Source organism: Tinamus guttatus, unplaced genomic scaffold (genome assembly GCF_059628265.1).
Source record: "Tinamus guttatus ecotype Peru unplaced genomic scaffold, ASM5962826v1 Tinamus_guttatus_pri_ptg001724l, whole genome shotgun sequence".
Taxonomy (NCBI): Eukaryota; Metazoa; Chordata; class Aves; order Tinamiformes; family Tinamidae; genus Tinamus; species Tinamus guttatus.
The window spans coordinates 1-26,913 of record NW_028290258.1 but is presented as its reverse complement, the minus strand read 5'-3'; the positions used below and the strand labels follow the sequence as shown (position 1 = coordinate 26,913).

At 65.4% G+C, this 26,913-nt stretch overlaps 1 protein-coding gene across 1 annotated transcript; it reads left to right on the top strand.

Moving 5' to 3' along the window:
- Positions 1-239: 239 nt before the first annotated feature.
- LOC148590111 (glycogen phosphorylase, muscle form-like) lies at positions 240-23,068 on the top strand (the record flags this gene model as incomplete). Its single annotated transcript, XM_088539467.1, has 18 exons — positions 240-318; positions 1,216-1,319; positions 1,997-2,128; positions 4,443-4,554; positions 5,461-5,543; positions 6,127-6,270; positions 7,485-7,577; positions 8,541-8,687; positions 9,285-9,448; positions 10,218-10,332; positions 12,815-12,916; positions 14,187-14,334; positions 15,400-15,458; positions 16,736-16,877; positions 20,238-20,445; positions 22,138-22,272; positions 22,747-22,813; positions 22,916-23,068. Coding segments are annotated over 18 exons (2,187 nt in total), but the record flags the coding sequence as incomplete, so codon positions are not given.
- Between the last annotated feature and the right edge of the window lie 3,845 nt (positions 23,069-26,913).

Here is a 26,913-nt window from a genome sequence, read left to right as displayed (position 1 = left end):
ACATTGGGGGACACCGGGGGGACATTGGGGGACACCGGGGGGTGACACGGTGGGGGGATGACACCAGGGTGACACCGGGGGGACATGGGGGTGACACCGGGGGACATTGGGGGGCACCGGGGGGGTGACACGGGGGGGGTGACACGGGGGGGATGACACCAGGGGGACACCGGGGGGACATTGGGGGACACCGGGGGACATTGGGGGACACCGGGGGTGACCCGCGGCTCTCCCCCCAGCTGGGCCTGGACATGGAGGAGCTGCAGGAGATCGAGGAAGACGCCGGGCTGGGGAACGGGGGGCTGGGGCGCCTCGCAGGTGGGGGGGGCCCCGGGGCACCGGGGGGGGGAAGGGGGGGGGTGCTGGGGGGGGGCCCGGGGGGAACCTGGGGGTCTCGGGGGTCCTGGGGGGTCCCGGGAGGATCCTGGGGGTCCCGGGGGGATCTTGGGGGTCCTGGGGGGTCCCGGCAGGATCCTGGGGGTCCCGGGGGGATCTTGGGGGTCCTGGGGGTCCCAGGGGGATTCAGGGGGGATCTTGGGGGTCCCGGGGTTCCTGAGGGGATCTCGGGAGGTCCTGGGGGATCCCAGAGGTCTCGGGGATCCCAGGAGGATCCTGGGGGTCCCGGGGGTCTCAGGGGAATCTGGGGGGTCCCGGGAGGATCCCGGGGGTCCCGGGGGGATCCTGGGGGTTCCGGAGGATCTGGGGGGTTCCCGGGGGTCTCGGGGGGTCCTGGGAGGATCTGGGGGGGTCCCGGGAGGATCTGGGGGGATCCCGGGGCTCTCGGGGGGTTCCCGGGGGTCCCAGGGGAATCTGGGGGGTCCCGGCGGATCTGGGGGGTTCCTGGGGGTCTCGGGGGGTTCCCGGGGGTCCCAGGGGAATCTGGGGGTCCCGGAGGATCTGGGGGTTTCCCGGGGGTCTCGGGGGGTCCCGGGAGGATCCGGGGGGATCCTGGGGGTCTCGGGGGGTTCCTGGGGGTCCCGGGGGGTCTCGGGGGGTCTCGGGGGGTTCCCGGGGGTCCCGGGGGGATCCTGGGGGTCCCGGCGGATCTGGGGAGTTCCTGGGGGTCCCGGGGGGTCTCGGGGGGTCTCGGGGGTCCCCCGGCGGATCTGGGGGGTCTCGGGGGGTCTCGGGGGGTTCCTGGGGGTCCCGGGGGGTCTCGGGGGGTCTCGGGGGGTCTCGGGGGTCCCCCGGCGCTCACAGCCCCCCCAATCCCAGCCTGCTTCCTGGACTCCATGGCCACGCTGGGCCTGGCCGCCTACGGCTACGGGATCCGCTACGAGTTCGGCATCTTCAACCAGAAGATCGCGGGGGGGTGGCAGGTGCGGGGGGGCCGGGGGGGTTGGGGGGGTCCTGACAGGTTGGGGGGTCCCGAGGGTCCCTCTGGGGTCCTGGAAGGTCCCGGGGGTCCCCGGAGGCTCCATGGAGGTTCCAGGGACATCCAGGGGTTTCTGGGGGTCCCTGGGGATCCCAGGGGTGTCTATGAGGGTCCTGTGGGTGTCAGAGGTTCCTAGGGGTCTATAGGGTGTCTATAGGGTCCATAGCGGTCCCAGAGGCTTCCATGTGCTCCTGGGGGTCCCTGGAGGCTCCATGGAGGTTCCAGGGACATTTAGGGGGTCCCGGGGGGTCCCGGGGGCTCCATGGAGGTTCCAGGGACATTTAGGGGGGTCCCTGGGGGTCCCGGGGGGTCCCCAGAGGCTCCATGGAGGTTCCAGGGACATTTGGGGGGTCCCTGGGGGTCCCGGGGATCCCGGGGTCTCCATGGAGGTTCCAGGGACATTCAGGGGGTCCCTGGGGGTTCCAGGGATCCCGGGGGCTCCATGGAGGTTCCAGGGACATTTAGGGGGTCCAGGGGGGTCCCGGGGATTCCGGGGGCTCCATGGAGGTTCCAGGGACATTTAGGGGGTCCAGGGGGGTCCCGGGGGTCCCGGAGGCTCCACGGAGGTTCCAGGGACATTCGGGGGTCCCGGGGGCTCCATTCCCACCCCGGCACCCCCAGGTGGAGGAGGCCGACGACTGGCTCCGCTACGGGAACCCCTGGGAAAAGGCCCGGCCCGAGTACATGATCCCGGTGCAGTTCTACGGGCGCGTGGAGCACGGCCCCGGCGGCGCCAAGTGGGTGGACGCGCAGGTGGGACACGGGGACACGGGGGGACGGGGGGACGGGGACGCGGGACGGGGACACGGCGCAAGGGGGGACGAGTGTGCGAGGAGGGAGTGTGCAATGCGGTGCAAGCCTTGTGTGCTTGCACGCTGTGCAAGGAGGGAGTGAGTGTGCAAGGGAATTGAGTGTGCAATGCGGTGCAAGCCTTGTGTGCTTGCACATTGTGCAAGGAGGAAATGAGTGTGCAAGGGAATTGAGTGTGCAATGCGGTGCAAGCCTTGTGTGCTTGCTCGCTGTGCAAGGAGAAAGTGAGTGTGTAAGGAGGGAATTGAGTGTGCAATGCGGTGCAAGCCTTGTGTGCTTGCACGCTGTGCAAGGAGAAAGTGAGTGTGTAAGGAGGGAATTGAGTGTGCAATGCGGTGCAAGCCTTGTGTGCTTGCACGCTGTGCAAGGAGGGAGTGTGCAAGGGAATTGTGTGTGCAATGCGGTGCAAGCCTTGTGTGCTTGCACGCTGTGCAAGGAGGGAGTGTGCAAGGAGGGAACTGTGTGTGCAATGCGGTGCAAGCCTTGTGTGCTTGCACGCTGTGCAAGGAGAAAATGAGTGTGCAAGGGAATTGTGTGTGCAATGCGGTGCAAGCCTTGTGTGCTTGCACACTGTGCAAGGAATGAGTGTGCAAGGAGGGAACTGTGTGTGCAATGCGGTGCAAGCCTTGTGTGATTGCACGCTGTGCGAGGAATGAGTGTGCAAGGAGGGCACTGAGTGTGCAATGCGGTGCAAGCCTTGTGTGCTTGCACGCTGTGCAAGGAATGAGTGTGCAAGGAGAAAAATGAGTGTGCAAGGAGGGAGGGAGTGTGCAATGTGGTATAATCCTTGTGCACTTGCATGCTGTGCAAGGAGGGAGTGTGCAAGGAGGGAGTGTGTGTGCAATGCGGTGCAAGCCTTGTGTGCTTGCTCGCTGTGCGAGGAATGAGTGTGCAAGGAGGGGACTGTGTGTGCAATGTGGTGCAAGCCTTGTGTGCTTGCACATTGTGCAAGGAGAAAATGAGTGTGCGAGGGAATTGAGTGTGCAATGCGGTGCAAGCCTTGTGTGCTTGCACGCTGTGCAAGGAATGAGTGAGTGTGCAAGGGAATTGAGTGTGCAATGCGGTGCAAGCCTTGTGTGCTTGCACATTGTGCAAGGAGAAAATGAGTGTGCAAGGGAATTGAGTGTGCAATGCAGTGCAATCCTTGTGTGCTTGCACGCTGTGCAAGGAGGGAGTGTGCAATGCGGTGCAAGCCTTGTGTGCTTGCACGCTGTGCGAGGAATGAGTGTGCAAGGAGAAAAATGAGTGTGCAAGGAGGGAGTGAGTGTGCAATGCGGTGTAATCCTTGTGCACTTGCATGCTGTGCAAGGAGGGAGTGTGCAAGGAGTGAGTGAGTGTGCAATGCGGTGCAAGCCTTGTGTGCTTGCACATTGTGCAAGGAGAAAATGAGTGTGCAAGGGAATTGAGTGTGCAATGCTGTGCAAGCCTTGTGTGCTTGCACACTGTGCAAGGAGGGAATGTGCAAGGAGAAAAATGAGTGTGCAAGGAGGGAGTGAGTGTGCAATGCGGTGTAATCCTTGTGCACTTGCATGCTGTGCAAGGAGGGAGTGTGCAATGCGGTGCAAGCCTTGTGTGCTTGCACGCTGTGCAAGGAATGAGTGTGCAAGGAGAAAAATGAGTGTGCAAGGAGGGCACTGAGTGTGCAATGCGGTGTAATCCTTGTGCACTTGCATGCTGTGCAAGGAGGGAGTGTGCAAGGAGGGAGTGAGTGTGCAATGCGGTGCAGGCCTTGTGTGCTTGCTCGCTGTGCGAGGAGACAGTGAGTGTGCAAGGGAATTGAGTGTGCAATGCGGTGTAAGCCTTGTGTGCTTGCACATTGTGCAAGGAGAAAATGAGTGTGCAAGGGAATTGAGTGTGCAATGCAGTGCAATCCTTGTGTGCTTGCACGCTGTGCAAGGAGGGAGTGTGCAATGCGGTGCAAGCCTTGTGTGCTTGCACGCTGTGCAAGGAATGAGTGTGCAAGGAGAAAAATGAGTGTGCAAGGAGGGCACTGAGTGTGCAATGCGGTGTAATCCTTGTGCACTTGCATGCTGTGCAAGGAGGGAGTGTGCAAGGAATGAGTGAGTGTGCAAGGAGGGAGGGAGTGTGCAAGGAATGAGTGTGCAAGGAGGGCACTGTGTGTGCAATGCGGTGCAATCCTTGTGTGCTTGCACGCTGCACGAGGAGGGTGTGCAAGGAACGGGTGAGTGTGCAAGGAGGGCACTGAGTGTGCGTTGCTGGTGTTGCACACGCGCGTGCACGGCCCCGCTGCCCCCAGGTGGTGCTGGCGCTGCCCTACGACACCCCCGTGCCCGGGTACCGCAACAACACCGTGAACACCATGCGGCTGTGGTCGGCGCGGGCGCCCAACGACTTCAACCTCAAGGACTGTGAGTGCCCCCAACACCCCAAAACCGCCCCAAACACCCCGAGATACACCCCAAAATACCCCGAGATACACCCCAAAACCGCCCCAAACAGCCCCAAACACCCCCTAGGCACCCCCAGACACCCTGAGATACACCCCAGGTGCCCCAAAATACCCCCAAACACCCCGAGATACACCCCAAAATACCCCCAAACACCCCAAGATACACCCCAAAACAGCCCCGAACACCCTTTAGACACCCCCAAACACCCAGAGATACACCCCAGGCACCCCAAAATACCCCCAAACACCCCAAGATACACCCCAAAATAGCCCCGAGGCATCGCAAAATACCCCCCAAACACCCCAAACACACCCAAGGTACCCCAAAACACCCCCTAAGCACCCCCAAATGCCCTGAGATACACCCCAGGCACTCCAAAATACCCCCCAAACAACCCAAATATGCCCTAGGTACCCTGAAATAGCCCCTAGGCACCCCAAAATAACCCCCAAATACCCCGAAATACACCCTAACCACCCCAAAATGTTCCCCCAAACACCCTGAAATACCCCCAAGCACTCCAAAATACCCCCAAATAACCTGTAAACACCCCAAAATACCCCCAAATACCCTGAAATACCCCTTAAGGACCCCAAAATACTCCCAAACAACCCAAATACCCCCTAGGCACCCCAAAATGCCCCCAAAGCTTCAAACCCCCCAGAAATGCCCCAATACTCCCGCAAACGCCCTTTAGGAGCCCCCCCCATTTGCACCCAGAAATGCCCCTCAGGGCCCTTCCTGCGCCCTCAGCCCCCCTCGTGCACCCATGGGTGCCCCTTAGGACCCTCCCTTGCACCCCAAAACCCCCTTTTTCACCCCAAAACGCATCTTGGAGCCCCTGACCCCCCGCTCTGCCCCCAGTTAACGTGGGTGGCTACATCCAGGCCGTGCTGGACCGGAACCTGGCGGAGAACATCTCGCGGGTCCTGTACCCCAACGACAACGTGAGCGGGGACGCGGGGACGCGCGGGCGCCCGGACGCCGGGGCCCCTCGGGATGGGAGGGGGGCGCATGGGGCGCCCGGACGCCGGGGCCCTCGTGGTGGCGCTCCCGGACGCCGGGGCCCCTCCAGACGCCGGGGCGGTGCATGGGGGCGATGCAGAGGCTCCCGGACGCCGGGGCCCGGGGCAGTGCATGGGGAGGGGACGCGAGGGCTCCCGGACGCCGGGGCCCCTCTGGATGGGAGGGGGGGGGTGCATGGGGCTCCCGGACGCCGGGGCCCCTCCTGACACCCCTCCCGGACGCCGGGGCCCCGGGCGGTGCATGGGGGCGATGCAGAGGCTCCCGGACGCCGGGGCCCGGGGCTGTGCGTGGGGTGGGACCCAGGGACTCCCGGACGCCGGGGCCCCTCTTGACCCGCCCCCGGACGCCGGGGTCCCATGTGGCTGGGAGAGGGGTGGGGGGTGCATGGGGTGCCCGGACGCCGGGGCCCCTCCTGACACCCCTCCCGGACGCCGGGGCCCCTCCTGACACCCCCCCCGGACGCCGGGGCCCCTCGTGACCCCCCTCCCGCCCCGTCCCGCGCAGTTCTTCGAGGGGAAGGAGCTGCGGCTCAAGCAGGAGTACTTCGTGGTGGCCGCCACCCTCCACGACATCATCCGCCGCTTCAAGGCGTCCAAGTTCGGCAGCCGCGACCCCGTGCGGACCCACTTCGACGCCTTCCCCGACAAGGTACCACCGTGTTCCCCTGTCCCCATGTCACCGTGTCACCATGTCCCCTTGTCACCATGTCCCCTTGTCACTGCGTCCCCATGTCCCCTGTCACCCCGTCACCACGTCCCCCTGTCACCCCATCACTGTATCCCCTTGTCACCATGACCCCGTGCGGACCCACTTCGACGCCTTCCCCGACAAGGTACCGCCGTGTCACCGTGTCCCCTTGTCACCGCGTCCCCGTGACCCCCTGTCACCATGTCCCCTTGTCACCATGTCCCGTTGTCACCATGTCCCCTTGTCACCGCGTCCCCGTGACCCCCTGTCACCCCATCACTGTATCCCCTTGTCACCATGACCCCGTGCGGACCCACTTCGACGCCTTCCCCGACAAGGTACCGCCCTGTCACTGTGTCACCATGTCCCCTTGTCACCATGTCCCCTTGTCACCACGTCCCCGTGTCCCCTGTCACCCCGTCACCACGTCCCCCTGTCACCCCATCACTGTATCCCCTTGTCACCGCGACCCCGTGCGCACCCACTTCGACGCCTTCCCCGACAAGGTACCGCCATGTCACCCTGTCACCATGTCCCCATGTCCCCTGTCACTGCGTCCCTGTGCCCCCCCCGTCACCGCGTCCCCTTGTCACTGTGACCCCGTGCGGACCCACTTCGACGCCTTCCCGGACAAGATACCGCCTGTCACCGTCACCGCATCCCCGTGTCCCCCTGTCACCGTGTCCCCGCATCCCCCTGTCACTGCGTCCCCCTGTCCCTCCATCACCACATCACTGTGTCCCTGCCACCATGTCCTCCTGTCACCACATTCCCATATCCCTGTGTCCCCATGTCCCTGTGTCCTTGTGTCCCTGTGTCCCCATGTCCCCGTGTCCTCATGTCCCTGCATCCTCTCCCTGCATCACGTCCCCCTGCCCTGTCCCCTTGCTGCATCTTCATGCCATGTCCCCGTGCCAGGACGTATCCCCATGTGCTCCATGTCCCCACACTGTCCCTGTCCCCACGCCGTCCCCGTCCTCACGCCGTCCCTGTCCCCACGCGGTCCCTGTCCCCATGTGCTCCATGTCCCCACACTGTCCCTGTCCCCACGCTGTCCCCGTCCTCACGCTGTCCCTGTCCCTGTCCCCCGCGGTCCCTGTCCCCATGTGCTCCATGTCCCCACACTGTCCCTGTCCCCACGCCGTCCCCGTCCTCACGCCGTCCCTGTCCCCCAGGTCGCCATCCAGCTCAATGACACCCACCCGTCCCTGGCCATCCCTGAGCTCATGCGGATCCTGGTGGACGAGGAGAGACTGCCCTGGGAGAAGGTGACACCGGGACCGGGGGACACCGGGACCGGGGGGACACCGGGACCCTGGGGACACTGGGACCCTGGGGACACTGGGACCCTGGGGACACCGGGGTGGGGGGGGCCCTGAGAGGGGGCACTGTGGGGGGAGGGGCCACAGGATGGAGGTCCCCAAGGATGGGACATTGTGGGGACGGAGGTCCCCAAGGATGGAGATCCCCAAGGATGGGACATTGTGGGGATGGAGGTCCCCAAGGAAGGGACGGGGTGGGGATGGGATCCCCAACAATGAATGTCCCCAACAATGGAGGTCCCCAAGGATGCAGGTACCCAAGGATGGGACATTGTGGGAATGGAGGTCCCCAAGGATGGAGGTCCCCAAGGATGGAGATCCCCAAGGAAGGGACATTGTTGGGATGGAGGTCCCCGAGGATGGAGGTCCCCGAGGATGGAGGTCCCCAAGGACACAGGTCCCCAAGGAAGGGACATTGTGGGGCCGCAGGTCCCCGAGGCTGGGGCTCCCCATGGCTGGGGCTCCCCAGGGATGGAAGTCCCCAAGGATGGGACATTGTGGGGATGGAGGTCCCCAAGGATGGAGGTCTCCAAGGATGGAGGTCCCCAAGGATGGAGGTCCCCAAGGAAGGGACATTGTTGGGATGGAGGTCCCCGAGGATGGAGATCCCCAAGGATGGAGGTCTCCAAGGATGGAGGTCCCCAAGGATGGAGGTCTCCAAGGATGGAGATCCCCAAGGAAGGGACATTGTTGGGATGGAGGTCCCCAAGGATGGGGCTCCCCAGGGATGGAAGTCCCCAAGGATGGGACATTGTGGGGCTGCAGGTCTCCAAGGATGGAGGTCCCCAGGGATGGGGGTCCCCAAGGATGGAGGTCCCCAAGGAAGGGACATTGTGGGGATGGAGCTCCCCCCGGCCGGGTCTCCCCATGGCTGCGGGTGACGTGGTGACACGGTGACACTGTCCCCAGGCCTGGGAGCTGACCGTCCGCACCTGCGCCTACACCAACCACACGGTGCTGCCCGAGGCCCTGGAGCGCTGGCCCGTCCACCTGCTGGAGACGCTGCTGCCCCGACACCTGGAGATCATCTACGAGATCAACCAGCGCTTCCTGGACGTGGGTCCCGCCGGGGACGGGGCCCGTGGGGATGGGGATGGGGCCGGACGCCTGGGCCCCGTGGGGATGGGGATGGAGATGGGGCCGGACGCCGGGGTCCCCGTGGGGATGGGGCCGGACGCCTGGGCCCCCATGGGGATGGGGATGGGGATGGGGCCGGACGCCTGGGCCCCGTGGGGATGGGGATGGGGATGGGGCCGGACGCCTGGGCCCCCATGGGGACGGGGCCGGACGCCGGGGCCCCCATGGGGTGGAGCTGGAGATGGGGCCGGACACCGGGGCCCCCATGGGGTGGAGCTGGAGATGGGGCCGGACACCGGGGCCCCGTGGGGATGGGGATGGGGCCGGACACCGGGGCCCCCATGAGGAGAGGGCAGAGGGGGGCCCAGATGCCAGGACCCCCCGGGTAGTTGTGGGGAGCCATGGGGCAGAGTGCTCACCCGGACGCCTGGGCCCCTCGGTGGCTCTGGGTGCCGTGGGGCAGAGCGGGGTGAGTGTGGGGAGCTGTGGGGCAGGGCGCTCACCCGGACGCCTGGGCCCCTCGGTGGTTGTGGGCGCCGTGGGGCAGGGCGCTCACCCGGACGCCTGGGCCCCCAGCGCGTCTACGCCACGTTCCCCGGGGACCACGACCGGCTGCGGCGGATGTCGCTGGTGGAGGAGGGCAGCGTGAAGCGCATCAACATGGCCCATCTGTGCATCGTGGGCTCGCACGCCGTCAACGGCGTCGCCCGCATCCACTCCGAAATCCTCAAGAAGACGGTGTAGGTGCCACCGCCACCGCCGGGGCCACCGCGGGGCCCTTGGGACCCTCCGTCCCCCTTGGTCCCCCATCCGTCCCCCTTGGTCCCTCCATCCCTCCTTGGTCCCCCCATCCATCCCTCTCAGTCCCCACTCTAGTTGTTGTCCCCATTCCTGATGATGTCCCCATCCCCATTACTGTCTCTGTCCCCATCCCATAGCTGTTCCCATCCTCATTGATGTCCCCATCCCATTGCTGTCCCCGTCCCCATTGCTGTCCCCATCCTGATGATGTCCCCATCTCCATTACTGTCTCTGTCCCCATCCCATTGCTGTCCCCGTCCCCATTGCTGTCCCCATCCCGTTGATGTCCCCATCCCATCCCGTCCCCGTCCCTGTTGATGTCCCCATCCCCATTGGTGTCCCCATCCCATCCCGTCCCCATCCCCGTCCCTGTCCCCGTCCCCACCACTGTCCGTCCCCGTCCCTGTTGATGTCCCTGTCCCCATCCCATCCTGTCCCCATCCCCATCCCTGTCCCCATTGATGTCCACATCCCATCCCCATTGCTGTCCTGTCCCCATCCCGTCCCCATCCTGTCCCTGTCCCCATTGCTGTCCTGTCCCTGTCCCCATCCCTGTCAATGTCCCCGTCCCCACCGCTGTTCCCGTCCCTGTCCCCATCCTGTCCCCATCCCTGTCCCCGTCCCCACCACTGTCCCCGTCCCTGTCCCCGTCCCTGTCCCCGTCCCTGTCCCCGTCCCCATTGATGTCCCTGTCCCTGTCCCCGGCAGCTTCAAGGATTTCTACGAGCTGGAGCCGCAGAAGTTCCAGAACAAGACGAACGGGATCACCCCGCGGCGCTGGCTGGTGCTCTGCAACCCGGGGCTGGCCGAGGTCATCGCCGAGGTACCGCGGGGGGCTATGGGGAGGAATGGGGAGCTATGGGGGATATGGGGCACTATGGGGCTATGGGGCACTATGGGGCACTATGGGGGCTATGGGGATCTATGGGGGGCTATGGGGTGCCATTGGATGCTATGGGGCTATGGCTGGTGCTCTGCAACCCGGGGCTGGCCGAGGTCATCGCCGAGGTACCGCGGATGGGGCTATGGGGAGGAATGGGGCTATGGGGAGCTATGGGGCGATGGGGCTATGGGGAGCTATGGGGATATGGGGGGTATGGGGATATGGGGCTACGGGGATCTATGGGGATCTATGGGGCTATGGGGCTATGGCTGGTGCTCTGCAACCCGGGGCTGGCCGAGGTCATCGCCGAGGTACCGCGGGGGGTGCTATGGGGATCTATGGGGATCTATGGGGATCTATGGGGGCTATGGGGCTATGGGGAGGAATGGGGCTATGGGGATCTATGGGGCTATGGGGATATGGGGAGCTATGGGGATCTATGGGGCTATGGGGAGCTATGGGGCTATGGGGAGCTATGGGGCTATGGGGCACTATGGGGCTATGGGGCTATGGGGATATGGGGAGCTATGGGGGGCTATGGGGAGCTATGGGGGCTATGGGGATCTATGGGGCAATGGGGCACTATGGGGCTATGGGGCTATGGGGATATGGGGAGCTATGGGGGGCTATGGGGAGCTATGGGGGCTATGGGGATCTATGGGGCAATGGGGGCTATGGGGCTATGGGGCACTATGGGGCTATGGGGGGCTATGGGGGCTATGGGGGCTATGGGGAGCTATGGGGATATGGGGGCTATGGGGGCTATGGGGCTATGGGGGGTATGGGGCACTATGGGGCTATGGGGCACTATGGGGTGCAATGGGTGCCATTGGGTGCTGTCAGCTGTTATACAGTGCTATGGGATGCCACAGGGTGCTCTAGGACACTCTCAGGTGCTATGGGGTGCAATGGGTGCTATAGGGTGCAATGGGTGCTATAGGGTCCAATGGGTGTTATAGGGTCCAATGGGTGCTATAGGGTTCAATGGGTGCTATAGGTTTCAATGGGTGCTATAGGGTCCAATGGGTGCTATAGGGTTCAATGGGTGCTCTAGGGTGCTATAGGGTTCAATGGGTGCTATAGGGTCCAATGGGTGCTATAGGTTTCAATGGGTGCTATAGGGTCCAATGGGTGCTATGGGGTCCAATGGGTGCTATAGGGTTCAATGGGTGCTATAGGGTGCTATAGGTTTCAATGGGTGCTATAGGGTCCAATGGGTGCTATAGGGTTCAATGGGTGCTCTAGGGTTCAATGGGTGCTCTAGGGTTCAATGGGTGCTATAGGGTGCTATAGGGTTCAATGGGTGCTATAGGGTCCAATGGGTGCTCTAGGGTTCAATGGGTGCTATAGGGTGCTATAGGGTTCAATGGGTGCTATAGGGTCCAATGGGTGCTATAGGGTGCTATCAGGTGCCATGCAGTGCAATGGTGCCCCCACAGTGGCTCCATGTCCCCATATCCCGGGGGGTCCCCTCTGTGTCCCGTGGTGTCCCCATGTCCCCATGATGTCCCCACGGTGTCCCCATGTCTGATGGTGTCCTCATGTCCCCATGGTGTCCCCCTGTCCCCGTGTCCCCATGTCCCCCCATGTCCCCCCGTGTCCCCATGTTGTCCCCATGTCCCCCATGCTGTCCCCATGTCCCCACTCTGCCCCTCATGTCTCCTTGGTGTCCCCGTGGTGTCCCTGTGCCCTGCGTGTCCCCACACTGTCCCCACGCTGTCCCCATGTCCCCCCATGTCCCCCCATGTCCCCACGCTATCCCCATGTCCCCACATTGTCCCCACACTGTCCCCCCATGTCCCCCCGTGTCCCCACGCTGTCCCCACGCTGTCCCCCCGTGTCCCCACGCTGTCCCCATGTCCCCACACTGTCCCCGTGTCCTCACGCTGTCCCCACACTGCCCCCTTGTCCTGTGGTGTCCCCATGTCCCCACACTGTCCCCACGCTGTCCCCATGTCCCCACATTGTCCCCATGTCCCCAGCGCATCGGCGAGGATTTCATCGCCGACCTGGACCAGCTGCGGCAGCTCCCCATGGTGTCCCCATGTCCCCATGTCCCCATGGTGTCCCCATGTCCCCCCATGTCCCCCCATGTCCCCACATTGTCCCCACATTGTCCCCACATTGTCCCCATGTCCCCAGCGCATCGGCGAGGATTTCATCGCCGACCTGGACCAGCTGCGGCAGCTCCCCACGGTGTCCCCATGTCCCCCCGTGTCCCCCCATGTCCCCATGTCCCCACGCTGTCCCCATGTCCCCACATTGTCCCCACATTGTCCCCATGCTGTCCCCGTGTCCCCAGCGCATCGGGGAGGATTTCATCGCCGACCTGGACCAGCTGCGGCAGCTCCCCACGCTGTCCCCATGTCCCCTCGTGTCCCCATGTCCCCTCATTGTCCCCTCATTGTCCCCATGTCCCCAGCGCATCGGCGAGGATTTCATCGCCGACCTGGACCAGCTGCGGCAGCTCCTGACGCTCGTGGACGACGACGGCTTCATCAGGGACGTGGCCAAGGTCAAACAGGTCAGAGGGGACGGGGACGGGGACGGGGACAGGGACGGGGGGACAGGGACAGGGACGGGGGGACATGGGGACAGGGGGACAGGGACAGGGACATGGGGACACTGTGGGGACATGGGGACATGGGGACAGGGACAGGAACAGGGACGGGGGGACGGGGGGACATGGGAAATGGGGAGAGGGGATGGGGGGACATGGGGGATCATGGGGGTCCCAGATGCAGGTTCTGGATCCCAGGGGCAGTTCCAGGGCCCAGGGGGGGCAGTTTTGGAGCCCCGGGGGCAGTTCCAGGCCCCAGGGGCAGTTCCAGGCTCCAGGGGGCAGTTCTGGATCCAGGGGGCAGTTCTGGATCCAGGGGGCAGTTCCGGGTCCCATGGGGCAGTTTTGGGGTCCCGGAGGGGCAGTTCCGGGTCCCAGGGGGCAGTTCCAGGTTCCAGAGAGGCAGTTCCAGGCTCCGGGGGGCAGATTCGGGGTCTAGGGGGCAGCTTCTGGATCCAGGGGGCAGTTCTGGGTCCCCAGGGGGCAGTTCCAGGTTCCAAGGGGCAGTTCCAGGTCCCCAGGGGGGCAGTTTTGGTCCCCAGGGGGCAGTTTCGGTCCCCAGGGGGCAGTTTTGGGATCCGGGGGCAGTTCCAGGTTCCAAGGGGCAGTTCCGGGTTCCCAGGGGGCAGTTCCAGCCCCCAGGGGGCAGTTTTGGTCCCCGGGGGGCAGTTCCGGGTTCCAAGGGGCAGTTCTGGGTCCCCAGGGGGCAGTTCCGGGTTCCAAGGGGCAGTTCCAGGTTCCAAGGGGCAGTTTCGGTCCCCAGGGGGCAGTTCCAGGTTCCAAGGTGCAGTTTTGGGATCCGGGGGCAGTTCCAGCCCCCAGGGGGCAGTTCCGGGTTCCAAGGGGGCAGTTCCAGTCCCCAGGGGGCAGTTCCAGGCTCCAGGGGGCAGTTCCAGGTCCCCAGGGGGCAGGTTCTGGATCCAGGGGGCAGTTCCAGCCCCCAGGGGGCAGTTCCGGGTCCCAGAGGGGCAGTTCCAGCCCCCAGGGGGCAGTTCCGGGTTCCAAGGGGCAGTTCTGGGTCCCCAGGGGGCAGTTCCGGGTTCCAAGGGGCAGTTCCAGCCCCCAGGGGGCAGTTTCGGTCCCCAGGGGGCAGTTCCAGCCCCCAGGGTGCAGTTTTGGTCCCCAGGGGACAGTTTTGGTCCCCAGGGGGGCAGTTCCGGGTTCCAAGGGGCAGTTCCAGGTTCCAAGGGGCAGTTCCCGCCCCCAGCGCCCCCCTGACCCCCGTGTCCCCCAGGAGAACAAGGCGAAGCTGGCGGCGCTGCTGGAGCGGGAGCACAAGGTCAAGGTCAACCCCGCGTCGCTGTTCGACGTCCAGGTCAAGCGGATCCACGAGTACAAGCGGCAGCTGCTCAACTGCCTCCACGTGGTGACGCTCTACAACCGTGCGTGGGCCCCGGCGTCCGGGAGACCCAACCCGCCCCAAAGGGCCCCGGCGTCCGGGGACTGACCCCAACCCACCCCAAAGGGCCCCGGCGTCCGGGAGACCCGACCCGCCCCAAAGGGCCCCGGCGTCCGGGGACTGACCTGCCCCAAAGGGTCCGGGAGACCCAACCCGCCCCTAAAGGGCCCCAGCGTCTGGGTCCCCAACCCACCCCAAAGGGCCCCGGCGTCCGGGAGACCCGACCTGTCCCCAAAGGGCCCCGGCGTCCGGGGACTGACCTCAACCCACCCCAAAGGGCCCCGGCATCCGGGAGGCCCGACCTGTCCCCAAAGGGCCCCGGCATCCGGGACTGACCCCAACCCACCCCAAAGGGCCCCGGCATCCGGGTCCCCAAACCACCCCAAAGGGCCCCGGCGTCCGGGAGACCCGACACACCCCAAAGGGCCCCGGCGTCCGGGTCCTGACCCATCCCCAAAGGGTCCAGGAGACCCGACCTGTCCCCAAAGGGCCCCAGCGTCCAGGACTGACCCCAACCCACCCCAAAGGGCCCCGGCGTCCGGGAGACCCAACCTGTCCCCAAAGGGCCCCGGCGTCCGGGTCCTGACCTGCCCCAAAGGGTCCGGGAGACCCAACCTGCCCCTAAAGGGCCCCAGCGTCCGGGTCCCCAACCCACCCCAAAGGGCCCCAGTGTCCAGGGATGCAACCGGCCCCCATAGGGCCCGGGCGTCCGGGTCCCCAACCCCGACCTGTCCCCAAAGGGCCCCGGCATCCGGGACCTGACCCCAAACTGCCCCCGAAGGGCCCTGGCGTCCGGGACTGACCCTATCCCACCCGCGAAGGGCCCCGGCGTCCGGGGGACCCCAACCAGCCCCTAAAGGGCTCCAGTGTCCGGGACCCGACCCGTCCCCAGAGGGCCCCGGCGTCCGGGGGAGGTCCCCACACCCCAACGCCCCCCCCAGGCTCCCGGGTGTCCCCAGCCCCCATTGGGAGCCGCTGTGTCCCCCCCCTCCCCGTGCAGAGGGGGCCCAGGCGTCCGGGCCCCCCCCGAGCCGCCCTCTCCCCCCAGGGATCAAGAAGGAGCCCAACAAGCCCTTCGTGCCCCGAACCGTCATGATCGGGGGCAAGGTGGGGCCGGGGGCGCTATGGGGCGGCGTGGGGGGTCCTATGGGGCGGGGGGGTCCTATGGGGCGGCGTGGGGGGTCCTATGGGGGGCAAGGAGGGGGGTCCTATGGGGCGGGGGGGTCCTATGGGGCAGGGGGGGGTCCTATGGGGCGGGGGGGTCCTATGGGGGGCAAGGAGGGGGGTCCTATGGGGCGGGGGGGTCCTATGGGGCAGGGGGTTCCTATGGGGCAGGAGAGGGGTCCTATGGGGCGGGGGGGTCCTATGGGGCAGGGGGTTCCTATGGGGCAGGAGGGGAGTCCTATGGGAGGCAAGGAGGGGACTCGGGGGGCACCTATGGGGACTGCGAGAGTCGTTGGGGGCCCTAGGGGCACTTGGGGGGAGCCCTATAGGTCTTGGGGGGGCTCATGGGGGTCCCTATAGGCACTGGGGGGGCTCATCAGGTCCCTATAGGTCTTGGAGGGATCTTGGGGACCCCTATAGACACTGGGAGGCTCATGGGGTCCCTATAGGTCTTGGGGAGGGTTGTGGGGGTCCCTATAGGCACTGGGTGGCTCATGGGGGTCCCTATAGGTCTTGGGAGGCTCATGGGGTCCCTATAGGTCTTGGGGGGGGTTGTGGGGGTCCCTATAGACACTGGGTGGCTCATGGGGTCCCGATAGGTCCTAGGAGCTCATGGGGTCCCTATAGGTCTTGGGGGGTCACGGGGGTGCCTATAGGCACTGGGGGACTCATGGGGGTCCCTATAGGTCTTTGGGGGCTAATGGGGGTCCCTATAGGCACTGGGGGGCTCATGGGATCCCTATAGGTCTTGGGGGGGTCATGGGGGTCCCTATAGGCAGTGGGGACTCATGGGGTCCCTATAGGCAGTGGGGACTCATGGGGTCCCTATAGGTCTTGGGGGGCTCATGAGGTCCCTATAGGTTCTGGGACCTCATGGGGTCCCTATAGACACTGGGTGGCTCATGGGGTCCCTATAGGTCTTGGGGGGGTCTCTGGGGCTCATGAGGTCCCTATAGGTTCTGGGACCTCATGGGGTCCCTATAGGCACTGGGGGGCTCATGGGGGTCCCTATAGGTCTTGGGGGGGTCCCTATAGACACTGGGGGGGTCATGGGGTCCCAAGGGGTCCCAGCAGGTCCCAAGGGGGGTCCCAGGGCCACAGGAAGCTCCTGGGGGGACATTGGGTGCCCCAAGGGGACCTGGGGGGTCGGGGGGGGTCCCAGGGCTTTGGGGACCCCTTGGGGGGGGTCCAGGTGGCCCCTGACCCCCCCGTGTCCCCAGGCGGCCCCCGGGTACCACATGGCCAAGATGATCATCAAGTTGATCACGTCCATCGGGGACGTGGTGAACCACGACCCGGTGGTGGGCGACCGCCTCAAGGTGTTGTTCCTGGAGAACTACCGCGTGTCGCTGGCCGAGAAGGGTAGGAGCCCAAAACCACCCAAAATTGACCCAAAACGACCAAAAACACCCCCAAAACCCCCCAAAACACCCCAAAATACCCCCAGAACAACCCAAAATACCCCCAGAACAACCCAAAACACCCCCAGAACCGCCTCAAGGTGTTGTTCCTGGAGAACTACCGCGTGTCGCTGGCCGAGAAGGGTAGGAGCCCAAAACCACCCCAAACACCCCAAAAAACACCAAAAACAACCCAAAAACCACCCAAAAACCACCCAGAACACCCCAAAATACCCCCAGAACCACCCCAAACACCCCCAAAACCACCCAGAACACCCCCAAAACCCCCCAGAACAACCCAAAACACCCCCAGAACCGCCTCAAGGTGTTGTTCCTGGAGAACTACCGCGTGTCGCTGGCCGAGAAGGGTAGGACCCCAAAACCACCCCAAAATTCACCCAAAACGACCAAAAACACCCCCCAAACCCCCCAGAACCACCCAAAACACCCCAAAATACCCCCAGAACCACCCAAAACACCCCCAGAACCACCCAGAACCACCCAAAATACCCCCAGAACCGCCTCAAGGTGTTGTTCCTGGAGAACTACCGCGTGTCGCTGGCCGAGAAGGGTAGGACCCCAAAACCACCCCAAAATTCACCCAAAACGACCAAAAACACCCCCAAAACACCCCAAAATACCCCCAGAACAACCCAAAATACCCCCAGAACCACCCAAAACACCCCCAGAACCGCCTCAAGGTGTTGTTCCTGGAGAACTACCGCGTGTCGCTGGCCGAGAAGGGTAGGACCCCAAAACGGGCAGAACCACCCCAAAAACCACCCTGAGCACCCCAAAACACCCCAAAACCACCCAAAACAGCTCCAAAACCCCCCAGAACCACCCGAAAACCACCAGAATCAGCCCCAAATCACCCCCAAAAGGAACCAGAACTCTTCAAATCTGCCCCATATCATGGTGTCCCCACGGTGTCGCCATGATGTCCCCATGGAGTCTCTGTGTCCCCATGGTGTCTCCATGATGTCCCCATGATGTCCCCATGTCCCCACAGTGTCCGCATGGTGTCCCTATGGTGTCCTCACGCTGTCTCCATGCTGTCCCCACGGTCTCCCCATGCTGTCCCCACGGTGTCCCCATGATGTCCCCATGGTGTCCCCATGTCCCCATAGTGTCTCCATGCTGTCGCCACGTCCCCACGGTGTCCCCATGGTTTCCCCATGATGTCCCCACATCCCCACGCTGTCTCCATGCTGTCCCCACGCTGTCCCCACAGTGTCCCCACGGTGTCTCCATGGTGTCCCCATGATGTCCCCATGTTCCCATGGTGTCTCCATGCTGTCCCCATGGTGTCTCCATGATGTCCCCATGTCCCCACGCTGTCCCCATGTTGTCCCCATGCTGTCCCCACGTTGTCCCCACGGTGTCCCCACGGTGTCCCCATGCTGTCCCCATGGTGTCTCCATGATGTCCCCATGATTTCCCCATGATGTCCCCATGTCCCCACGCTGTCCCCATGTTGTCCCCATGCTGTCCCCACGGTGTCCCCACGGTGTCCCCGCGCTGTCCCCACGTTGTCCCCATGGTGTCCCCACGGTGTCCCCACGGTGTCTCCATGCTGTCCCCATGGTGTCCCCATGATGTCCCCATGTCCCCACGCTGTCCCCATGTTGTCCCCATGCTGTCCCCACGTTGTCCCCACGGTGTCCCCACGGTGTCTCCATGCTGTCCCCACGTCCCCACGGTGTCCCCATGGTTTCCCCATGATGTCCCCACGTCCCCACGCTGTCTCCATGCTGTCCCCACACTGTCCCCACAGTGTCCCCACGGTGTCTCCATGGTGTCCCCATGATGTCCCCATGTTCCCGTGGTGTCTCCATGCTGTCCCCACGGTGTCCCCATGCTGTCTCCATGCTGTCCCCATGCTGTCCCCACAGTGTCTCCATGGTATCCCCATTATGTCCCCATGTTCCCATGGTGTCCCCGCGCTGTCCCCACGCTGTCCCCACGTTGTCCCCACGCTGTCCCCACGGTGTCCCCATGCTGTCCCCATGGTGTCTCCATGATGTCCCCATGGTTTCCCCATGATGTCCCCACGTCCCCACACTGTCCCCACGCTGTCTCCATGCTGTCCCCACGGTCTCCCCATGCTGTCTCCATGGTTTCCCCACGGTGTCCCCATGTCCCCATGATGTCCCCATGTCTCCATGCTGTCCCCACGGTGTCCCCACGATGTCCCCATGGTGTCCCCATGTCCCCATAGTGTCTCCATGCTGTCCCCACGTCCCCACGGTGTCTCCATGCTGTCCCCACGCTGTCCCCACAGTGTCCCCACGGTGTCTCTATGGTATCCCCATTATGTCCCCATGTTCCCATGGTGTCTCCATGCTGTCCCCACGTTGTCCCCATGCTGTCCCCATGCTGTCCCCATGGTGTCTCCATGATGTCCCCATGGTTTCCCCATGATGTCCCCATGTCCCCACGCTGTCCCCACAGTGTCCCCACGGTGTCTCCATGGTATCCCCATTATGTCCCCATGTTCCCATGGTGTCTCCATGCTGTCCCCACGTTGTCCCCATGGTGTCCCCATGCTGTCCCCATGGTGTCTCCATGATGTCCCCATGGTTTCCCCATGATGTCCCCATGTCCCCACACTGTCCCCACGCTGTCTCCATGCTGTCCCCACGGTCTCCCCATGCTGTCTCCACGGTTTCCCCACGGTGTCCCCATGTCCCCACACTGTCCCCATGCTGTCTCCATGGTGTCCCCACGCTGTCCCCACAGTGTCCCCACGGTGTCTCCATGCTGTCCCCATTATGTCCCCATGTTCCCATGTTGTCCCCACGTTGTCCCCATGGTGTCTCCACGCTGTCCCCACGGTGTCCCCACGGTGTCCCCACGGTGTCTCCATGGTATCCCCATTATGTCCCCATGTTCCCATGGTGTCCCTGCGCTGTCCCCACGCTGTCCCCACGTTGTCCCCACGTTGTCCCCACGTTGTCCCCACGGTGTCCCCACGGTGTCTCCATGCTGTCCCCACGTCCCCACGGTGTCCCCATGGTTTCCCCATGCTGTCTCCATGCTGTCCCCACGTTGTCCCCACGTTGTCCCCACGCTGTCCCCATGATGTCCCCACGCTGTCCCCACGCTGTCCCCACGCTGTCCCCACGTTGTCCCCACGGTGTCCCCACGCTGTCCCCATGCTGTCCCCACGCTGTCCCCACGTTGTCCTCACGCTGTCCCCACGCTGTCCCCACGGTGTCCCCATGTCCCCACGTTGTCCCCATGCTGTCCCCGCGCTGTCCCCACGCTGTCCCCGCGCTGTCCCCACGGTGTCCCCACGGCGTCCCCGCGCTGTCCGCAGTGATCCCGGCGGCCGACCTCTCGGAGCAGATCTCCACGGCGGGCACCGAGGCGTCGGGCACCGGCAACATGAAGTTCATGCTCAACGGGGCGCTCACCATCGGCACCATGGACGGCGCCAACGTGGAGATGGCCGAGGAGGCGGGCGAGGAGAACCTCTTCATCTTCGGGATGCGCGTGGAGGACGTCGAGGCGCTCGACCACAAGGGGTGGGTGCCCCGGGGTCCCCCTGGGTGCCCTGGGATCCCCCCGCGGCTCCTTCGCTCCCCGAGGATCCCAGGAATTCTCCATGGCTCCCCGTTGACGTCCCGTGGTCCCTATTGAGGTTTCGTGGTCCCCATTGATGCCCCATGGTCCCCATTGACTTCCCATGGTCCCTATTGAGGTTTCGTGGTCCTGATTGAGGTCCCATGGTCCCCATTGATGCCCCATGGTCCCCATTGAGGTCCCATGGTCCCCATTAGTGTCCCAAAGTTTCCATTGATGCCCCATGGTCCCCCTTGGCTCTCCATGGTCCCCATTGACTTCCCATGGTCCCTATTGAGGTTTCATGGTCCCCATTGAGGTCCCATGGTCCCCATTGAGGTCCCGTGGTCCCTATGAGGTTTCATGGTCCTCATTGAGGTCCCATGGTCCCCGTTGAGGTCCTGTGGTCCCCATTAGTGTCCCAAAGTCCCCATTGATGCCCCATGGTTCCCCTTGGCTCCCCATGGTTTCCATTGACTCCCCATTGCTCCACATGACTCTCCATGGTCCCCGTGACTCCCCATGGTCCCTATAGACTCTCCATGGTCCCCATTGATGCCCCATGGTCCCCATTGACTTCCGATGGTCCCTATTGAGGTTTCTTGGTCCCCATTGAGGTCCCTTGGTCCCCATTGAGAGCCCATGGTCCCCATTAGTGTCCCAAAGTCCCCATTGATGCCCCATGGTCCCTCTTGGCTCCCCATGGTCTCCATTGACTCCCCATTGCTCCCCATGACTCTCCATGGTCCCCATTGATGCCCCATGGTCCCCATTGAGGTCCCATGGTCCCCATTAGTGTCCCAAAGTCCCCATTGATGCCCCATGGTCCCCCTTGGCTCCCCATGGTCTCCATTGCCTCCTCATTGCTCCCCATGGTCCCTATAGACTCTCCATGGTCCCCATTGATGCCCCATGGTCCCCATTGACTTCCCATGGTCCCCATTGACACCCCATGATTGCTATTGACTCCCCATGGTCTCCATTGACACCTCATTGGTTCCCATGGACTTCCCATTGGTCTCCATTGATGTCCCATTGGTCCTCATTGACATCCCATGATCCCCATTGACTTTTCATTGGTTCTCATTGGTTCCCCATTGGTGTCTCATTGGCCCTCAGTGTGTCCCATTGGTCCCCATTGACTCCCCATTGGTCTCCACTGACTCCCCATTGGCCCTCATTGATGTCCCATGATGCCCATTGAGTCTCCATTGACTCCCCATGATCCCCATTGAGTCCCCATTGGTCCTCATTGACTCCCCATGATCCCTGTTGAGTCCCCATTGACATTCCATGGTCCCCGTTGACATCCCATGATCCCCATTGACTCCCCATGGTCTCCATTTGACCCCGTTGCCTCCCCATGGTCTCCATTTGATCCCCGTTGACTCCCCATGATCCCCGTTGGCTCCCTATGATCCCCATTGACATCCCATGATCCCCATTGACTCCCCATGGTCTCCATTTGACTTCCATTGACTCCCCATTGGTCCCTGTTGACTCCCCATGATCCCCGTTGCCTTCCCATGATCCCCATTGACTCCCCATGATCCCCGTTGCCTCCCAATGATCCCCGTTGCCTCCCCATGGTCCCCGTTGCCTCCCCACGGTCTCCGTTTGACCCCGGTGCCTCCCCGCGCCCTCCGCGTCCCCAGGTACTGCGCCCGCGACTACTACGAGCGTCTCCCGGAGCTGCGGCAGGTCATCGACCAGCTCAACAGCGGCTTCTTCAGCCCCCGCCAGCCCGACCTGTTCCGCGACATCGTCAACATGCTCATGAACCACGACAGGTCCGGACGCTTGGGCCCCTCTGGGTGTTGGGGTCTTGGTACCCGGACGCCTGGGCCCCTTTGGGTATTGGGTGCCCAAGTCTTGGTACCCGGACGCCTGGGCCCCTTTGGGTGTTGGGTACCCAAGTCTTGGTACCCGGACGCCTGGGCCCCTTTGGGTATTGGGGTCTGGGTCTTGGTGCCCGGACGCCTGGGCCCCTTTGGGTATTGGGGTCTTGGTGCCCGGACGCCTGGGCCCCTTTGGGTGTTGGGTACCCAAGTCTCGGTGCTCGGACGCCTGGGCCCCTTTGGGTATTGGGGTCTTGGTGCCCGGATGCCTGGGCCCCTTTGGGTGTTGGGTACCCAAGTCTCGGTGCTCGGACGCCTGGGCCCCTTTGGGTGTTGGCGTCTCGGTGTCCGGACGCCTGGGCCCCTTTGGGTGTTGGGGTCTTGGTGCCCGGACGCCTGGGCCCCCTGACCCCTGGCGCCCCCCAGGTTTAAGGTCTTTGCCGACTACGAGGCCTACGTGCAGTGCCAGGAGAAGGTCAGCGCCCTCTTCAAGGTGGGTCCCGGGGGGCAGAGGGGACCTGGGTGGGGGGGACGGTGCAAAGGAGCGACCCCCCCCCCCCCCGCCCCGGTGACCATCCCCCCCGTCCCCACGCAGGACACGCGGGAATGGACCAGGAAGGTGATCCGGAACATCGCGGCCTCGGGGAAGTTCTCGAGCGACCGGACCATCGCGCAGTACGCGCGGGAGATCTGGGGCGCCGAGCCCACGCGGCACCGCATCCCGGCGCCCGACGAGCCCCGCGACTAGCCCGGACACCGGGGCCCCCAGCCCAGCACCATCCCGGCCCGGACGCCTGGGCCCCCCAACCCAGCCCGGACGCCTGGGCCCCCCCAGTGCTCCCCACCCGGACGCCTGGGCCCCCCAACCCAGCCCGGACGCCTGGGCCCCCCCAGTGCTCCCCGCCCGGACGCCTGGGCCCCCCAACCCAGCCCGGACGCCTGGGCCCCCCCAGTGCTCCCCGCCCGGACGCCTGGGCCCTCCAACCCTGCCCGGACGCCTGGGCCCCCCCAGTGCTCCCCGCCCGGACGCCTGGGCCCCCCAACCCAGCCCGGACGCCTGGGCCCCCCCAGTGCTCCCCGCCCGGACGCCTGGGCCCTCCAACCCCACCCGGACGCCTGGGCCCCCCCAGTGCTCCCCACCCGGACGCCTGGGCCCCCCAACCCAGCCCGGACGCCTGGGCCCCCCCAGTGCTCCCCACCCGGATGCCTGGGCCCCCCAACCCAGCCCGGACGCCTGGGCCCCCCCAGTGCTCCCCACCCAGACGCCTGGGCCCCCCCGCCCGGACGCCTGGGCCCCCCACCCCAGCGTGAAGCTGCTCCTGCCCCGACCGGGGCCCCCCCCATCCTGTTTTTCTTTTCCTGTTTTTCTTTTTTTTTTAATGCTCCTTTTTGTCCTTTTTAATTTATTTTTTTTTGGGGGGGGGGAAACGCTGCTGCCCCCCCCCCACCTGAAGAGGGGGGGCTGGGTGAATTGGGGGGGGGCATTGGACCCCCCCCCCCCCGGGCTGAGATGTCGCTGGGAAATAAAGCTGAGAAACTGCCGGGGGCTCCGGCTGCTTCCGCGCCCGGACGCCTGGGCCCCTGTTGGGAGGGGGGGGACCCGGACGCCTGGGCCCCTTTTGGGGGGGGGGGGACCCGGACGCCTGGGTCCCTGTTGGGGGGAGGGTGGGGGGGGGCCCGGACGCCTGGGCCCTTTTTGGGGGGGGGACCCGGACGCCTGGGCCCCTTTGCGGGGGTTGGGGGGGGGGGGGGCTGATCTCGCTGAGCCCGGACGCCTGGGCCCCTTTTTGGGAGGGGGGGGACCCGGACGCCTGGGCCCCTCCCTGGCTCCCCGTGACCTTCGCGGGCTCCTCCGGTGCCACCGGTCACAGATGTCACCGGGGACGGCCGCCCCCCCCCCCCCCCGCCCCGCCGCCCCCCCCCCGGTGACAGTTGGTCCCGATGTCCCCAGGGCTAAAAATACCCCGGGGGGGGGGGCGGGGAGCGGCCGCCCGGGACGCCTGGGCCCACTGAGGGGGGGGGGTGACGGGGGTGCGGGGGGGGGGGCCCGGACGCCTGGGCCCATTGGGAGCGGGGGGGGCGGGGGGGGGGGGAGCGGCGGGGAAGGTCACCGGAGTGGGGGGGGGGGGACACGGGGACGTTGCTGACGTCACCGCCGTGGGCCCCGGCGGTCCGGGACCCCCCCCCCCCTCCAGGGTCACCCCAATCTTGCGGGGGGGGCCCCGGCGTCCGGGCCCCCCCCCGGTCCTGCAGGGCCCCCCCCCGGGAGGGGCCCCGGATGTGGCCGGGGCGGGCTCCCGGTTCCGCTGCCCCCCCCGCCCCCCCCCCCGGTGCCGTTTGCCCACAAACCACTTCCCCCCCCCCCCCCCGCCCCGCCCTTCCCCCCCCGCCCCCCCCGGCCCCCCCGGCCCCTCCCTCCCCCCCCGGCCCCCCCCCCCCGTCCCCGGAGCCGTCGGAGCCTCCGGGAGCAGCGGAGCAGGTGGGGGCGGGGGGGGGCCCTGGCGTCCGAGCGGGGGGGGGGCCGGGGGGGGCCGGGGGGGGGGTCCGGGATTGGGGGGGGGGGCAGGTGTCAAGGAGGGGCCCCGGCGTCCGGGGGGGGGGGGGGCAGGAGGGCACGGGGTGCTGGGGGGGGGGGGGGTCTGCACCCCGTGCCCCCGTTGCACCCCCCAATTGCCCCAGTGCATCCCCATTGCACCCAATTGCCCCATCGCACCCCCCAATTGCCCCATTGCACCTCCAATTGCCCCATTGCACCCAATTGCCCATTGCACCTCCAATTGCCCCATCGCACCCCCCAATTGCCCCAGTGCATCCCCATTGCCCCACATTGCATCCCATCGATTTGCCCTCGTTGCCCCCTAATTGCCCCAATTGCCCCCCCCTCCCCCCAGGAGGGGCCCCGGCGTCCGGGGAGGGGGGGGGCAGGAGGGCAGGAGGCGCTGGGGGGGGGGTCTGTGCACGCTGCGGTACTACTGCCCCCCCCCCCCAGGGTTGCCCCCCCATTTGCCCCCCGTTGCACCCTCTATTGCCCCCCATCGCACCCTCTATTGCCCCCCATTGCACCCCCCCCATTGCACCCCACCGATTGCACTCCCCAATTGCCCCATTGCACCCCCATGCACCTTCCCATTGCACCAATTGCCCCCAATTGCCCCCCTGCATCCCCATTGACCCACTGCATCCCCCATCGCATCCTCCTTGCACCTCCAACTGCCCCCAATTGCCCCATTGCACCCCCCCAATTGCCCATTGCCCTCCAATTGCCCCACTGCATCCCCATTGCACCCCTCCAATTGCCCCATTGCACCCCCCCATTCCGCCTTCCCGTTGCCCCACTGCACCAACTGCCCCCCAATTGCCCCCTGCGTCCCCATTGCACCCCATTGTCCACCCAATTGCCCTCATTGCAATCCCAATTGCCCCCATTGCACCTCCAATTCCCCATTGCACCCCCCAATTGCCCCATTGCACCCCCATTCCACCGTCCCATTGCCCCATTGCACCAATTGCCCCCCAATTGCCCCCCTGCATCCCCATTGACCCACTGCATCCCCCGTCGCATCCCCCTTGCACCCCCAACTGCCCCCAATTGCCCCATTACACCCCCCAATTGCCCCATTGCCCCTCCAATTGCCACCACTGCATCCCCATTGCACCCCTCCAATTGCCCCATTGCACCTCCAATTGCCCCACTGCATCTCCATTGCACCCCCCCCGATTGCACCCCCCCATTGCCCCATTGCGCTCCCCAATTGCCCCCATTGCACCCCCATTCCACTTCCCATTGCCCCAACTGCCCCCCTGCATCCCCATTGCACCCCATTGCCCACCCAATTGCCCCCGTTGCAACCCCCATGGCCCCCCCTATTGCCCCCATTGCCCCACATTGCATCCCACCGGTTGCCCCCTAATTGCCCAATTGCCCCCCCCCCAGGAGGGGCCATGAGCGCCCCCGCCCCCACCCTGGACGAGCTGCTGCGGGACTGCGTGGAGGCCTTCGGTGGGGGGGGGGCCATGGGGGGGGCCATGGGGTTGGGGGGGGGCCATGGGGGGGGGCATGGGGTTGGGGGGGGGCAATGGGGGGGGGGCAATGGGGCTGGGGGGGGGGGCATGGGGGGGGAGCCCATGGGGGAGTCCTGGGGGTTGGGGGGGGTCGATGGGGGGGGCCATGGGGTTGGGGGGGGTCAATGGGGGGGGGCAATGGGGCTGGGGGGGGGGCCATGGGGGGGGAGCCCATGGGGGAGTCCGGGGGTTGGAGGGGGTCAATGGGGGGTCCCGGGGGTGGGGGGGGGGGCAATGGGGGGGCCATGGGGGGAGTCAATGGGGGGGGTAATGGGGTGGGGGGGGTCAATGGGGGGGCGATGGGGGGGGTCAATGGGGGGGTCATGGGGTTGGGGGGGTCAATAGGGGGGCCCATGGGGTTGGGGGGGTGTCAATGGGGGGGGGGAACATGGGGTTGGGGGGGTCAATGGGGGGGTCATGGGGTTGGGGGAGTCAATAGGGGGGCCTATGGGGTTGGGGGGGTCAATGGGGGGTCCCGGGGGTTGGGGGTGTCAATGGGGGGTCCCGGGGGGGGTCAATGGGGGGTCCGGG